Source organism: Emydura macquarii, unplaced genomic scaffold (genome assembly GCF_026122565.2).
Source record: "Emydura macquarii macquarii isolate MOO-44397 ecotype Brisbane River unplaced genomic scaffold, CSIRO-AGI_Emac_v2 contig_2897, whole genome shotgun sequence".
NCBI lineage: Eukaryota > Metazoa > Chordata > Testudines > Chelidae > Emydura > Emydura macquarii.
Genome location: NW_027133034.1, coordinates 51,554,148 through 51,571,889, shown reverse-complemented (window position 1 = coordinate 51,571,889; position 17,742 = coordinate 51,554,148). Strand labels below are relative to the sequence as shown.

General features: G+C 39.2%; 1 protein-coding gene across 3 annotated transcripts in view; it reads right to left on the bottom strand.

Annotated features, from left to right (window-relative positions):
• Positions 1-13,794, bottom strand: part of TENT2 (terminal nucleotidyltransferase 2) — a 62,082-nt gene extending 48,288 nt beyond the window's left edge. The window contains exons 1-8 of one of the 3 annotated variants that reach the window (XM_067568512.1): positions 12,983-13,794; positions 6,967-7,158; positions 6,012-6,137; positions 4,540-4,601; positions 4,352-4,434; positions 2,979-3,093; positions 2,775-2,866; positions 1,251-1,335 (exon numbers count right to left, since the gene is read on the bottom strand). In XM_067568512.1, coding sequence (XP_067424613.1) covers positions 1,251-1,335; positions 2,775-2,866; positions 2,979-3,093; positions 4,352-4,434; positions 4,540-4,601; positions 6,012-6,137; positions 6,967-7,121 — 718 coding nt within the window. In that variant the 5' untranslated portion in view covers positions 7,122-7,158; positions 12,983-13,794. Of the gene's footprint in view, positions 1-1,250; positions 1,336-2,774; positions 2,867-2,978; positions 3,094-4,351; positions 4,602-6,011; positions 6,138-6,966; positions 7,159-12,982 lie in introns of all 3 variants that reach the window. The other 2 variants (XM_067568510.1, XM_067568511.1) reach the window with 2 other exon arrangements.
• Positions 13,795-17,742: the final 3,948 nt, after the last annotated feature.

Here is a 17,742-nt window from a genome sequence, read left to right as displayed (position 1 = left end):
AATAGTGCCAAAGAACCACCTGCTTTATAAGTTTGGTCACAAATGGGCCTAATTACTTCAAGGTACAGAGTACCATAACATAACAGTTTTCCCACTTAAACTACTAGTTAAGAATACTGATCAGCATTCTAAAGTTATGACTATCCAAAGGGAACAATACCACATCTTTTGCAAAACCTTTTGCAAACAGAAGAAATGGAAACATGCGAACAAAGTAGGAAAGTTATAATTCTCAGATTTTTATAATATTCAATGTTATATAAACCAATGTTTTTGCTTTCCAAAATTTTTGGAGAACTTTGGCACTACTAAAAACAACAAGCTACTTTTGAAGTTACCTCCCTACCTTCTCCCTCCTGCTTCAACTAAAATCAGGCACAGTAGTCAAGGGTCTTTTATTACAGATATGTATGGCACTTAGCACAATGGGATCTTGATCCTCAACTTAGGCACTACTGGAATACCAGGACTCAAAATCAGCTGGAAGACTCTGGGTCAATGCCCCAGCACCTTTTTTTTTTTTTTTTTGGGGGGGGGGGGGGGGGGAGGAGAGGGGGGGGGGGGGGGAGAGTTGGCCGCAATCTTGGTTTTAAATGAAAGCTGAGAACCTGAATAGTCTAGCTCTTGCTGTTGCAGAAAAAAACAAAGAAAACCTGAAACGAGTGTAAACCTAATGCAATGATGCCTGCCTGCATCTGCAGAGAGCCTGAACAATAACTCTGAGATGTAAACTGCTCCTTTCCACTCAAAAGGATGTTAGCATAGATGCCGAATGATGATGATATTCAAAAAAAATCAACACAACTATTTCATTGCTATCAAAGCACAGAAGAAAAAAAAAATCACAGACCTGCGCAATATATTACAAGTGACATCTCATCTCATAGCCTATCATCTCAAGGGAGAGTGAAGTGCCCTAAGAAAGTTATCACTACTTATTTCCTTCCACAATTCAATCTCTGTCCAATACAAATAAGTCATCATGACACCTCCCCTTTTTATGACAACTAGCAACACTCCAGCACGACAGTTATATCCATCTTACATTTGAGTTCATCCACACAGAGGTAAATAAAATTAGGCCTTTCCAACTACTGTACCTCTTACCCCACGAGATACGATACTGTGTTGTGATATTTTTAGCTTTCCATTTAAGGCATGGCACATGATTAGAATCTAGACAACATACACATATAAAGGTAGCTTCAATGAAACAGTCACTCTGCCTCTAGAATTACAAACACTCTTACCAGTTGTCTGGGACTTACAAAGTTTAGTACAGAAGAGTTTTTGGACTAAGCTGAGTATGTGTCTTGCTTCAGTCTTCTGATTTACCTGAAATATGAAATTTTAGACACAGAACATAAACAGGTGAGCCCTACTCAAACAATATTTACAGTTAATGGAAAAATATCTGACATTTTAGGAGATGAACATGTAAAAACCTGTCAGCATTCAGGAAGTTTATCAAAGCCCCTTTAATATTTTCTTTGGCAACAGCTAAAATATTTCATACTGAATATTAATCATCATGCATCATAGTCACACCAGAAAACAACTGTGACAGAAAGGTAAACCCTATCTGAAGAAATTGGAATTTTGCATCATTCGCTTTAATTGGTGTTACTTACAAGAACTCTGCAGAATCCTCTACTTAACTCTTAGTTTTACTGTTCTTTTTTCTGAACTTCACAGTTCCCTGTATTTATTTTCCTCTAACTATATATAGTAATGTACATAAGTACATTTTACTAATGATATATTGCATAATAAAGTTTCTTACTATGGCAACTCAGTCAAGTTACTCTCTACTCCCCTTTAAAAAAATTCAGTCTCTGTTTTTCCTTGATAGGATTTTGTATCACTGGAAAGTTTGTCTTTGCCTTCTCATAATATTGCAAATGCAAATGGGTGTCATCACTATATGTAACTTGTACTTTAAATCATTTCCATTTTTGAGAACCTTTTTCCTATTGAATTACACTTATTGAAAAATTTAAGACACAGAAGACACAGCAATATTAGCTAGTTCTGCCTTGCTTGATGTGGCAACTAAGAAAAAACCCCACTAACTTATTAGAACTATCAGTCTTGTGCCTTTAAAAAAAAAAAAAAAAAAAAAAAAAGAGCTCAAACTGGGAAACGGTATACTTGGGTTGTATTCCCAGCTGTGCCACAGATTTTCCTGTGTGATCTTGGCAACCAGTCTTATCCTTATGTGCCTCAGTTTTACCTATTTGTACAATTAAGATAATACATACTTCACAGGGGTGTTGTGTGAAGCTATATTAAGATTTGTTAAGTATTCAGAGCCTCAGATCAAAGCTATACCAATATGAAATATACTATATTTGTTAAATAGAAGGTTTTTACACCTCTCACTTTCTCACCTTGGTGATTCCAAAAAGAGACAATCCACTAAACAAAAACCACATTTTTAAAGGTAATATCTTGAAAGGGACAATTTGCTTCATTACAGAATTCACTGTGTGAACAGTTCCAGAAGGGTAGCTGTGTTATTCTGTATACAGCAAAAACAAGGAAAGTCCTGTAGCACTTTAAAGACTAACAAATTTCTGCAGGCATAAGCTTTCGTGGGCTGCAACCCACTTCATTAGATGCATGAAGTTTCCACTGCATCTGATGAAGTGGGCTGCAGCCCACGAAAGCTTATGCCCGCAGAAATCGGTTAGTCTTTAGGTGCTACAGGACTCTCATTGTTTTTACTGTGTGAACAGACTTCCCATTTTAATATGTTTTTTTAAGCAACTTACTGGCTCCTCTTTAACCACCAGGCACAGGTCACCATCACTGCTTCGAGTACCAAATCCATTCAGTGAGGATCCAACCAAGAAGAGTCTGCTCTCTGTAGCAACAGAACCATGGAACAAAGCTTGAGGATTTTTCTTAGGTCGAAAAAAATCATGTATCTGAAACCTGAATGCTCAAATATGGACTAAAATCTTGAAATAACATACGTGGAAAAATTCGCTGAATTTCCTTCTGGAGTTCCGTTCGGCAGAGCTCTTTTTTGTTCAAGTCACAGGTTTGTTGCTGACATGCTTGAAACAACTCCAGTACCTGTTGACTTAACTTGACACCCCACCCCACCCCCCCAAAAAAAACTTTTATAATGGGAGATAAATTATTCTTTCCTGTGAAAAATACAGTTATATGAAAATATATATATATATATATATATATATATATATATATATATATTAAAATATATAATAAGTATTATATATATATATATATATATATATATATATATATATATATATATATATATATATATATATATATATATATATAGGTATGTATTAGCTTCCAAAGTCTATTCACTCTTACAGCCTTATCCAGTCCAAAGTCATCCTGAGCACCCACACGTGAAAATCTCTGAAATGCCTTCAAGACTGATTCAGCCAACACAGAGAGAGGCTGTCTATCCATAAACAGCTGATTTCACCTTCAGCCAGCCAATATCTGCAATGTTTCAAGCAGAGAGCAGCCCAAAAGGCCACAAATATTTCCTAGTGGCTCATGACTTCAAAGCCCTTTTTTGTTTAGCAATATCAGGGAAAAACAAATATAAAAAAACTGTTTTGAAGACAGTTTGCATGACAGGAAAATCAAGACACTTATTTCGAAGCAATAATTAGTTTCTCTTTGTCTACTGTATAGCTATGCATTATATTATATTATTATTATTATTATTATTATTAATCATGTTCAGGTAAATATTTTCACAGTAGTATAACAAGACCTGTTTCAATATATTCTTTACCTTAAAATGAAAATTCTAACATGGGACTTCCCTGTTATTTGTTACATAATGGACTAGGGTCTTTCAATTTCAAAATAAAAGACTGCAGCAGGATTTGTTATTATTTTGTGGCTCTGATACCACTATAACCAGACACGGTGATAGCCCACTGGGGGCCTTAAGCAGGAAGGTAGCTTTGAGCTAGAAACATTTTCTGCCCCTTGCAAGAACATACCAACAGCCATGTCTGTTAAGCACAGCAGCAGATGTTGCCACAGAACTCCAAGAAAATCTTTCATGGCAGCCTGGGAGACAAGAGCCTCCCCACCAGCTGGACAACAGACTTAAATTATTTAAAGTTTGTAAGCAAAAGCATCATGTAAGTGACAAGTGGTAGCATAACTAGCTCATTTAAATTTGTTAACAGTTCAGCCATTTTAAAACATAGTGTTGTCTTACCTTTAATAGTTAAGAAAAATCACTAGCATTAAATGTTTTCTTTATACTTTTTTTTTTTTCATATAAATGATACAACCTGAACATCTCCCAAGAAGAAAGTACAACTCAAACCTGTGTTAGCATTACCTTATCTTTGGCCACAGGAAGCGTGGTTTCTATAGGGTCTGGAAATGGAGCATCTCGCAAAGGCGGAACACATCCAATCAAATCTGGTATGTAATGTGCATGAAACAATGGTGAAGGAATTGATCCTGGGAATGAGTATCTGCGTTCTTCTGGTAAAGGCACTGTTTGGTTAACTAGAGTTGACTCACAATGAGGTGAATGAAACCGCTGACGTTTGACATCATAAGAAACGTTTTGTTCACTTAGCCTCCTGAAAAAAACAAAGACAGTATGCCATGTACCAACATCCAATAATGAATTACTTAAAGTAGCGCCTGAAGTACAAATACTAACGATTAATTACAGTGAATATTTCAGCAAAACCAAGTTTTTTTTAAACACAAGGCATCCTATATACTACATAAATCAAAATTTTAAATGGGGAACATAAGAGAATGGATAATCATTGAAGTGAATGCACCACCAGCTATTTAATGGTACAATTTACATTATGCAACAGTAAAATAAACATCATAGCCAACTGAAACTAAATGGTGAATTCAGTTAGGCAAAATACAACTAACCAAGCTGAAGTCTGGTCCGGCTATTTTTGTGAAAAGTAACCTATACATTTTTTCTGAAATACTCACTACTGAAAAGTGTATTCTTGTAAGTTATATCAACATCGGTGCAGTGAAAAGTTGTGTCCAGTGTGTATACCCAGTGATGAATTTGATAAATTCAGGGGTGATAAGGGGAGAAAGAGCGAAACTTACCACAATAGCCATTCAAAATGTAGAATTTGTCTGTGTAGGTTTAGATTGTACAGACAGTAAAATGTGTAATCTGGGCAAAAAAGAACCTCTATTCATTTGGCAAATATTTATAGTTTAATGCAGTCATCTGTGTGGCTCGAAATGAATGTCTCCATTTCAAACACAAACTTAACATATCTGAGCATGATCTCATTAGTTTTAGAAATCTAAATATACTTTGTTATATCATGTTGTGGTCTTACATTGGTCTTGGCATTTGAAACTCTCCATTGTGACAAAGCTGTATTGAATGTTACAGTCTATACATTTTACTTTCAAACAGTTGTCATAGAAGAGGATGCTCTAGTTTTGTATACACAGACAGCACTGAATATAAAAGAATCAGTATATTTATTCTCTATAAAAATGCACCAAGAATTAACTTTTCTTTTTAAAACTAAATCTGTTTAAAATTAAATTTGAGAAACTGATTGGGAATTAAAAAAACAGAAATGCTTGTTTTCCTCTTCCAATCTACGAAAAAAAATCAGACAGAAGAGGATGAGATATACAAATTCTAAAAACATAAAGGACATGGGGACAGATTAATGTTATATAGAATCAGGGCCCTGATTTTCAAGTCAGAGGACAGAGGGACCACTAGTCATTGAAAAGAAAAGAAAAGAGTAGCATATGCCAAGCTCTTTTCTACTGCAGCTAATATTTTCACAAGCAGGTGTATGAATGCTTAAAAAAGTGCTATGCATGCACTTGGGCCTACTTCATCAGAAAATTTATATTTAATATTCTTGATTCTAGACAATCTCTAAATAAAAACTGCAAATTGTTTACACAGTCAAGTTTCTCAGAAAACCACCTTTTTGTGCATTACAAGCATAAATAATTATATACTAACAAATACTTACTTCCTGCCTCGGAATGATGTGGGGGCAGCTGATGTAGGTACTGGGCTGCCATTTCTATATGTCGATGGCTGTGGTGAAACAGCTGGAAGAGCTGAAAGGTTCCCACTCAAGAGAGCTCTAGAAAGACTACAGTTCATAATTATTATTCAGACAATAACAGAGGGTTTAGGATTTTTTTTTTTTTTTTTTTTTTTTTTTTTTTGCACTTTTCAACAAAAAAATAAAATTCAGCAGAAAACCCCAGCTATAACCTATGTGTTAGAAGTAGTATGTTGATTCTTTACATTTGAAATGAGAAGGAGGAGAACATTTTTCACAGGATGAAAATTACTAGAATAAGAACATGAGATGTGTGTGTGTGCTGCCCAGTGACTAAGAGACACTTCGCAAACTAACTCAGATACAATACTTAGCGTTAAGATGAGTGTCTCAAGAGAACATTCATGCTTTAAAACTTAATCACAGCCATATGTTCCTTTGCCCTATTCATCTCTTCTGTTGACTCCTCACCCCCACCCCACACTTTCTCAATTTAAAATCATCAAAGAGCAACTGTGGATTATTAGCTCCCACTGCTGTGATGCACCATGTATTGGATGGGTGAGTATTTCATCCATCACTGAAGAGTAATGGAGAATGCAGGCCACCAATAGAGGTAATGCAAATCCATGCTAAAAATGTATAAATTTCTAAACAAAATTAAAATATTTTATATGCCATAAAGTACAAAATATGGGAAAAAATACCATCTAGTGATAAATAGGAATTACTTTCCTGCAAAGGAAGATAATTTTTGGGCCTGATCTGATAGTGACATTTGTTAGTTCTCTGTGAGAATTATCTTCATTTGATACCTCTTCCACAACTGAGATCAGTTAAAAAAAAAAACAAACAAACAAAAAAAACACAGGCCTTTTAGGCATCATTTCCCACTCTGAAATTCTAATGTACTTACGCTGCATTCTGAAAGTTGAACTGAGCATCAATAAGTTGCTGATGAGAGAGTAGAGTGGGTGGTATGTTCAGAGGAAGCTCATTGAAGAAATTATTGTGCTGCTGGTATTTTGGAGGGAAGGGTGGACGACCCAAGTTGGAGGAATTTGGGAACATGCTCTTCTTCACTGAAAGTGAACATGTATTCTTCTACCTGCATCAACATTTTTTTAAAAAAATCCTGAAATTAGGTAGCTAACAAAATAATTATTTTACAATTTTGACTCTGAACTAGAATAATCAAACAGATCTCTAGATGTCATCACAATTTTCTCAGCCGGAACCTATGGGTATTTTATCACCTCTGAAAAGGTGCTAAGTCAAACATGAAATCATTTTGATTAGTAGTTACCTTGATTTAGCAAATTCTTTTAAAGGGGAAATTCTGATTAGTTCCCCATATTTAGTTTTTGCTAAAAATGTTTACAAAACCTAAGGTAGGCATTTCTATTATCTTGTTGAAAATTGATTTCCATGAAAATAGTCTATTTGGAGTTAAACGTTTCTAGGCTATACACCAAAAGAAACAACATAGCACTCAGTTACTAAATAAGAAAGTGCAACAGACTATAAAATAAACAAACCTAGTCTATTTTCATGTTCAAGATGAATAATATGCAAAAAGCAAGCAGCCAACATTAATGGTGAAATGTAATTTAGAGATTTTAAATTATTTCAGTTTCAACACTATGAGTTCAGTGGAACTATTCACATGCATAAAATTACTCATCTGTATATTTGTAGGATAGAATTCTAAGGCAATAGCAATAAAAGGTAAGGAAGTTTGATTTTTTTTTAAACAATGACTGTGACAAAAAAAAGATTTGAGAGTCTGTTACAGTTTACATAGCCCTTTTTTTTCATCTGCCACCATGCAGGACAAAGCCAAAATATAACGTATTTGCATTGTTTAGAATTAGAAAAATCAGATAGATTAAAAGAGAAAAAACAGGCATTAAAAAACCTCACCTTTAAGACAAATTAGACATATAATTATAGTGTATTACAGAAATTCCTGAGCATTTTTTCTTAAACCCAATTTATGTTATACACAAGTTTCCTTTCTTAAGTTACTAACACTGCCTCAGAAGAGTTCTCAAATCTGGTTTTCTCATCACTGCATGTTGCTGTTTACTTTTCACATTTCTCTTTGCTGCAGTGAAAACCGGTGAGTATTTTTCAATTTTCTTTATAGTAAGTTTCACTTTCAGGGCCTTAAACCCCACCCCATAAATCCCAATCACAGGAGTAGCCCAGTTGGCTGCAAAAGTTAAGATTATACAAACATTCCCATGTACAAATAACCTGTCTCATTGGAATACTTAAAAGTAATTTGGAAATAAAATTAGATATTCTCACATTTTCATTCTGTCAACTTGATTTTAAAAACACCACCCCACCTCATAAAAAAGAAAAACCAAAAAAAATACCCACAACACTGATTTGCTCATGCTAAAAAGGAAGTTAAACGGTTAAGGAACTCATTGGGAATTTCCCAATTGCTTAAGGAAAGAGAATTTTATAGAAACAAATTATAGAAACAAAAACTGATCCTTTCCCATTTCCAGCACCAAATATTCCAACAATTGCATCACACAGTTTTCATCATCTCCTAAAACTCACCCTTCATATACACCGAGTTTTTATATATGCCATGATTCCCCAGTGACAAAACCTGAAATGGGTACATCCTTTGCAGAAGAACTGTGCTCCAGAATCCAAACTTTCATTTTAAAAATGGTCGTGAAGAACCATGAAACAAGTATAAATCAATGCACCAGTTATCTTCCCAAATCAGAATACAACCTAAACTCACAGCTCAGAGAAATGAACTGCTCAGTTTGTGTAAATGGTGATACTTACCATTAAACTTGAAAAGCTTGTTAACAATCAGATTTATTTGATTATTCTGACAGAAACATTTAGGAAAGGGCTTGTCATAATGAGGAAATTTACCAGTATTATCTTATTATATCACTTTAATGCCCATACGGGGAGTTACACCGATATAACTAGAGCAGCATGGTAATGCTAGTAGATTTCTCCATACAGAAAATCCTAACATGCATAGCTGACAAACCTCAAATGACACCCACTTGGATTGGAGGGGCAAGTAAAGACGCTACTGAGAATCAGAGAAGCTGAGGAGTTCCTAGACAGCCAGGTTCAGGAAACATCAGTACTCCAGGTACAAGAAAGAAAGAGCTGGCCACCAAGGAGTCAGAGAGAGAGGAAGTCAGAGAGAAGGCCTGGCAGTTCATAACCACTAGAAGCAAAAGGTCACAACAGAATTCTACACATCTGGAAATAGATGAGGATGGGCAGGCTGTGGCCACCAGAAAGAAGAGGACCAAGAGGAATTCTCTACAGCTAGAAGTTTCCAATTGATACCAGGTCCTCAACATGGAAACTGTGGAATATACCTCTCATGATCCAGCTGGTCCAAGGGAACAGATAGATGTACAGGACACACCTGTGAATGGCAGCTCAGCCCACCTCTAAGACAATCAAGCTTGTCCACAAACAGCTCTCTCACTGTCCAAGGAAGACGGACAATCCTTGCTGGGAATTCAATATTCAGAAGAATTAAAAAAACATTCTGCAAGGGACAGGCAAACAATGTAACCATTTGCTGCCTTCCCAGAGCCAAGATATGAGACATCACTCTAAGATAGGACAGGCTTCTGAAGTCAACTGGCAAGGACCCACTGTGGGTGATGGTTCAAATTGGTATTAATGACATTGCATCACAGGATATACCACATATAATAGATGACTTCAGGGAATTCAGAAGCATGTTGAAGAAGACAACTGTCCAATCAATCTTCTCTGAGATCTTTCCTGTCCCAGGAGCCAAGTAAAACAGAAGGCAGAAGATTCTGGAAGTGAACTACTGGCATTTCTGGAAGTGAACTGCTGGCACATTGATCCACTTTCTATGGGAAGAGGGAGCTGTAAAGTTTGGATGACCTTCACCTCCATAGAAGGGGGACCAATCTTCTCAGGGGCTGGCTGGCTAGAGTAGTTAGGAGGCTGTTAAACTAATAACAGAAGGGGAGGGTAAAAAAAGGGACGTTATCAGCACTCAGCAGAAAATCAAGATGCTGAGAACAAAATTCATCAAGGAGCCAAAGGACATGAAGAGAAGAAATTCTTTAATTGTCTATACACCAATGCTAGGAGCCTGGGTAACAAATAATAGGAAATGGAATTGCTTATTTATAAGCATAAATTTATTCTAGTTGGTATTATTGAAACCTGGTGGGATAATTCCCATTACTGGAGATTAAAAATCAATGGTTATAACCTATTTAGGAAAGATCATGTGGCCAAAAGGGCAGTGGGAGTGGCACTTTATGTCAAAAATGGTATTACCTGTGTCCAAGTCACTGATAACTCAGAAGAAAATGATCTTGAATGTTCATGGATCAATGTCCTAACACATAAAGCACACAATGGGATATTAGTGAATGGCTGCTACAGAACATCAAAACACACTAGGGAACCAGATAACCAACTCCTTACGTACGTATCTATAGTGCATAGGAAAAAGCGCTGTGTGATCATGGGGGACTTTAATGTGGGTGACATATGCTGGAAGTCTCATGCTACCAGTACCAAAACATCCTTGGAATTTCTAGATATTATAGATGACAACTTCCTATCTCAGAAATTGTTTCATCCAACTTGGGGCAATTAGACCTCATCTTGACAGATAATGAGGAAATGATCACAGAACTTTTAATGGTAAATTAGGTACAAGTGATCATGAATTGGTCATATTTATAAAGTGCAAGCAGAATAAAGTCCAGACCAGTAATATATATACTTGGTGCTTTAAATGGGCCAATTTCACAAAGCTGAATACAATTATAAACCAGATCAACTGGGAGGAAGAATTTAATCAGAAAAAAGTAAATGATAATTGGGAATTGTGTAGGAACACTTTACTAGATTCCCCAAAAGCTACAACTGAAGAATAAGGCATGGGTTAAAATATTGACCTGTTTTAGAGGGAAAGTGAAAAAAGCATAAAATATAAATATATATAACTAGAAGAAAAGAGAAGTTGATAGTTATGAATATAAATCAGATGCTAGGATTTATAGAAAATTGATAAAGGAAGCAAAGGGACACAAGGAGAAATCTATTGCCAGAAGAGTTAAGGACAATAAGAAGGGGTTTTTAAAGTATATTAGGAACAAAAAGAATTCTAACAATGGTATTGGTCTATTACTAGATGGAAATGGTAGAATTACCAATAATAACGGAGAAAAGACAGAAGTGTTCAATAAGTATTTCAGTTTTGTTGGGGGAAAAAGTCATATGATGTAATCATATCACATGACAACAATCTTTCCATTCCACTAGTATCTTAGCAGATACTAAAGTTTGACATTTTTAAATCAGCAGGTCCCGATAACTTGCATCCAAGAGTTTTAAAAGAATTGGACCAGGAGCTCACAGGACTATTAATGTTGATCTTCAGTAAGTCTTGGAACACCAAGGAAGTTCCAGAAGACTGAAAAAAAGCTAATAGAATGCCAGTATTTAAAAAGGGTAAACAGAATGACCAGGAGAATTATAGGTCTGTCAGTCTGACATCGATCCTAGGCAAGATAATGGAGTGGCTGATATAGGACTTGATCAATAAAGAAATAAAGGAGCGTAATATAATTAATGCCGATCAATATGAGATTATGGAAAATAGATCCTGTTAAACTAACTTGATATCTTTTTTAGTTGAGATTACAAAATAGATTGATAAAGGTAATAGTGTTGACATAATATATTTAGACTTCTATAAGGCATTTGACTTGGTACCACATGAGATTTGATTACTTTTATATCTATCTAGTTCTTTTAACATGGCACACAGTAAATGGATTAAAAACTAGCTAACTGATGAGTCCCTGTTTTACAATTTTGAGATCTATCAACCAGCAGGTGTGTTTTTAGTGGGGTCACACAAGGGTCAGTTCTTTGCCCTACACTATAGCATTTTTATTAATGACCTGGAAGAAAACATAAAATCATCACTGCTAAAGTTTATGGATAACACAAAAATTGGAGAAGTGATAAACGAGTACACGTCACTGATACAGAGCAATCTGGATCATGTGGTAAACTGGGAGCAAGCAAACAATATGCATTTCCATATGGCTAATGTTAATGTACACAGCTTGGGACAAAGAATGTAGGCTATGCTTATAGGATGGGGAACTCTATTCTGAGAAGCAGTGACTGAAAAAGATTTAGGGTCCATGGTAAATAATCAGCTCAACATGAGCTCCCACAGCAATGATGTGGCCAAAAGGGCCACAAAAGGGCTAATGCCCAAGCCCCTAGCTCCATACAGCACACATTTCCCCATACGTGCACCTCCAGCACCCTGTCTGAGCCCCTAGCTCTAGACCCCACACATTTCCCTCCATACACCTCCGGCACCCAGTGCCTGCAGCTCCATACACCACATATCCCCACACGTGCACCACCAGTGCCCGGTACCAAGGTCCCCAGCTTAATGCCCCACACGTCCCCCCCCCCCATACGCATCTCCAGGGCCCTGTGCCCGAGACCCCAGCTCCGCACCCCACACATTTCCCGGCACGCATCTCCAGCGCCCTGTACCCACAGCTCCGCACCCCACACATTCCCCCCACGCGCACCTCCAGCGCCCTGTGCCTAAGCCCACAGCTTCGCACCCCACATATCCGAGCCCAGAGCTCAGCACCCCCCGCAATCCTCCACGCGCACCTACAGCGCCCCGAGCGCCCCCCGCGCCTTGCCAGCCCTCACACCAACAGCCGGACATGATGGGGGCCGCCGCCGCAGCACGGGCGCGGGTGGGGGCGGAAGCTGAGCGCGGGGCCCTGGCTGCTCCCCGTGTCCTGAGCGTAGATTCACCCGCCCTGCCCAGCAGCAGCTCCCGGCAGGGGACCCCGCGGCTGCACCCGCTCCCCGGCCGGGACACTTACTCCAGTCCGGGGGCAGGGGCGGGCAGTGGGGGAGCCGGGACCTCGCCGGCCCCGGGCACTCCGCGGCTCGCGGGCTCGCTCTGCTTTTCCCCCTGACAGGAGCTCGCCGGAAGCCAACCGGGCCAGGCCCAGCGGGGCAGCCCAGCTGAGAGCCGCCCTCTGACCCGGATCCAGAACGCGCCGGCGGGACGCGAGGGCTCCAGCGCTCTGCCCCTCCCCCGCCGCGCCGGGGCGCCATCACATCGCGCGCATGCGCAGCAGCAGCGGCACTCCCGTCGCCTGCCCTGAGAAGAGGCGGGGCTCGGCTCGGCTCGACTCGGCTCCCCCGCTGAGGGCGGCGATGGCCGGGCTCGGGTCCTGCGTCCCGCCTGCGTTGTTTCGTTTTCCTGTCTCCCCGAGTCCCCCTGGCCGTGGTTGGGACGAGCGCTCTGTGGGCCGCGCTGGTGCTGGCCCGGCCCCCCCGGGCGAGCTTTCTGGGGGCGGGCGCAGCCCTCTCCCGGCCCCGAATGAGCTCCGCCGGCCGGGGTCACGCTGCCTGCCCCGCGGCGGTGGGGTGAGGCGAGGCCTTCGGGGCGCGTGTTGTGTCTCCAGCTCTCGGCCCTCCTGCACACGGTGCGAGCCTTCTGGGGGCTGCGTCACCCGACCCCCGTGCCCGCTGCGCTGCCCCCTCACGCTGGAGCCCTGGGTTTAACGCCCTATTGCAGCATGATAAGCTGTGTCGCCCTGTTGTCAGTCACCCTGGTGTAAACAAGAGCTTGTGGTGCTCCAAGAGGTGATTCTTCCTTCTACCTCCAGCATCCCAGCTAAATGCGAGGGAGAGCAGATTGTTTAGCATAAGTATCTAACACCAGTTTATGTCTGATGCTTGGAGTACCTTTCCCAGACCTGAAGATCTTGATGTGGCTCAAAAGCTTGTCTCTCTCACCAACAGAAGTTGATATAATAAAAGATATTACTTTACCCACCTTGTCTCTCTTAAGTTGGGAATTGGCCGCTGAGAGGCCTTGCCTATACTAGGAAAAATTGTCAGTTTTTCTGATTGGTGAAACTGTACACATCCTATAGCAGTGGAGGCTATAGTGTAAATAGGGCACAAGCATTTTTAGCCATTGTCAAACCAAGTGTTAGAAGACATGATACGCTTGTTATACAAAATAAGATTGAGTTCCAGTTTACAAGTGGATCTTAGTAATGGGGAAGGGGGAGAATAGACCTGAAGAGGAGCTCTATGTAAGCTGGAAAGCTGGTTTCTCGCTAACAGAAGTTGATCCAATAAAAGTTACTACCCATCTTGTCTCTCTAAACCAGTGGGTCAACCTATTTTCCATTGTGGGCTGCATATGCAGCTCTCTACGACCCTGTCTACACTAGAGAGCTTGCTTACAATGGCACAGTTACATCAATGCAGCTGTGCCATTGTAAGATCTTTCCTGTAGCTACGATATGCTGAGGGGAGAGAGGTCTATCATCAACATAATTAAACTACTCCCCAACAAGTGGCTGGTAGCTATGTCAATGGGAAAAGATCTGCTGAAAGCGCTGTCCACCTCTGTCACTTCTGTCGGTGTAATTTATATCACTCAGGAGGGTGGATTTTTTGACACCCCTGAGCAACATAAGTTATACCAACAAAAGCAGTGTAGACATAGCCTATATGTTCAGTCGGCCACATCCACACGATATATGTACTACTGGTACATCTACAAAAAAAATAACATTTAGTGTTTGTTATCTGACAGCAATGTGATTCAAATCAATATAGTATCTTTCATTTCAACACTGGCAAATGTCTATCGAGCATTTTAAATGAGCAAAATAAGTCAAAACATTAATTTTTAAAATTAATTTGGTCTAATATTAATATTAGTGGCAGATCTGGCAACTTCCTTTGTTCGAACCAGTAATTGCTTCACAGTCAGATTGAAGATGGGTGACAGCATATCACAGCTGGACATGAAGGTTTGCACCAGTCAAGTGTACATGATAGCAGGACTTAACCCAGCACATGGCTGAGAATGTACGTACACAATGTAAGCCAATCCAAACACAGACTGTATTTTGTCACTCAAAAGACAAATTTTATCCAGTACTACATTTTCATAATTCCTGAATAGAACCTGCATGCTGTGCTACACAAATTGCTCCCTGTCCCTGCAAATCTGACAGCTCTTCTTCCAGTTCCTATCTGGGAACATTAAATGTTTCAGCAAATTCTTTAAGTTTTAAAATAGGGAAGGTGTAAGGATCCCGTAGAAAAGCACTGGTAGACTCTACTTTCATGAAATCGCCAAAACGTGAAGAAAACTTTTCTTGTAGCTGCTGTACAAAACAACAAATATTTCTCTTTTGTCACTTTCCAGAGTTCCTTCACATGCTTCATTTAACATTGGGAAATGTGTGAGGTCTCCTTCTTTAATTTGAGTGAGGTACATTTCAAGCTTGATCTTAAAACTGGCAACAGTGCACATTAACTCATCAGTTATTTTTCCTTCACTCTGTAGTTGTACATTCAGCTTGTTTACATGCCTAGTGAGATCGGCAAGGAATGCTGTGTTTCTTCCAGCTGTTATCTTTTAATTTGGGATATTTGTCCCCCTCTCCAATTTCAGAAAGAAACTACACAATTTCTGGAAGTAATGCAACAAATTTTTGAAGAACCTTACCTCGACTTAGCCATCTTACTTCTGTGTGTATAATATATTGCCATATGAAGACTCAATTTCTTGCAGCAAAGAAAGAAAGTGGCTGTGTAGTAAAGGTCTGGCATGAATGAAGTTTATTACTTTAATAAATGTGTACATTATTCCCTTCACGCAATCGTCTCCTAACTTGCTGCACAGAGTCTCTTGATGCAAAATACAGTGAAATGCCAACAAATTTGCCTGATCCTTTATCATTTCAGCAACTAGTCCCTAGAGTTTACCAGTCATACTTGGAGTTCCATCTGTTATAGCAAAAACAACTGAATTTAGTGGAACATTCATTTCATCACAGGTTTGGCGAACAGCAATATGCATATCCTCCCCATGAGTACAATTGTGTAGTGACGGGAGTGAAAGCAAGTCTTCAGTAATTTCAAAGTTGACAGTATCAATGCATCGAATCCAAATGCAAAATTTTGCTATGTCTCTTATGTCTGTTGATTTATCAACTACTAAACGTAAAGCTACAACAGAGGCGATCTTTGATTTAAATTGGGTAGCCAGGTTTTCCAAAAGATCTGAGATCCACCAACATACTGTGTTATTGCTTAACTGCAGATTTTTTATCCTTTTTATAACTTCATTTTTGTTTCTCAAATCATTAAAGAGACAGTCCGCAGATTCTAAAAAGCATTCTTTTACTAGCTCCCCATCACTAAATGATTTCCCTTGTTTGGCAAACATCTAAGAAATTTTGTAAAGTGCAAGTGTCACAGTGTCTGCTCTAGTAAATGTGGCATGCAACAGTTTCTGCTCATTGTTTAGCAATTTCTCCAGATGAGTAATTTTCAACTTTCTGTCTTTAGATTTTTCTGGTATTTAGTGTGAAAGTCTTGATGTTTTGTCTCAAACTGTCATTTTACATTGTACGTTTTGCACACAGTGAGGACTGAACAACATAATAAACAAAATGGCTTCCCATCTCTTTCTGTAACTTCAAACATTTATTTCCAGTCATCTTGTACCTTTATGCCTTCTACTGCTAAACTGTGAGGCTTCTTTCCATTATGTTCCTTTTTTCTTTCATCAGTTTCTGAAGCTACCAATGGTCACTTCTCTCCCTGAACAACAAAGCAATCCATTTTCTCATCATTTTTCTCAATCTTTCCCTACTCAACTGTAGACACAACAGTGACGCAACACTCAACTATACTCAGCTGCTTCACTCAACAAACTGTGTGGCAATATTTACATTTTTGTAGCATGGGCTGCAGTTATGTGCTGATTGGGCTGCAAGTGACCCATGGGCGATGGGTTGAGAACCACTGCTCTAAACAAATAAGTGACATTTTCACATGTCAGATAAACTAGAATATTATAGGTGGAGCTGGGTATTGCTACGTATAATTGATTGTCCAACACTTCTAATTATAAAACCGTGTCTTTAGTTATTTATAACTTTGCCAACTGTGATGATTTGGGAAATCAGTCTGTACAACATGAATTCTATGTTAGATTATGAGTTCTCTGTGTGTATCTTTACCAAGCTGCAAACTCCATTTTCAATGTGCAGCCTTTGTCTTCTTTGTTGTTTTTTCTTTATGTTTGACTGAAACTCCAAGGCATAGTGATACAGAGCTAACCATAGACAGCTGTGAACTCAGGTTGGTTCTCTGTCCAAACATAAAACTCCTATACAATAGACTGGCTCCCACCCAGAACTAGTCTGGAAGGGGGAGGCTGCCTAGCAACAAAGTCACCTTGGGGATCTGGGTCACCTGTGGATACTGATCCAGGAATCACTAGACAGAAGGACTGGAAGATTATAAAGGGCAGAGGATATCTATTGAGGGTCTTTGGCCATTTTCACGAGCTCTAATGGAGAGAAGCTGTTGCAGGAATCTGAGGAGACGGGAAGAACCCTGCCTACCTGAACTCAGATAGTCTCTCAAGGGAAGGGTGAGCTAAAGGGAGAGACATTGCAATCAGGATGTTTGTTGTTTTCTGTGTGATCTGTCCTCACCCTGTATTTCTCATGCTTAAATAAAGATTGATGATATTTTAAAATTCTGTGCAAAGTTGCCACTTTGTTATGTTTGGATACTTAGAAGTTACTTG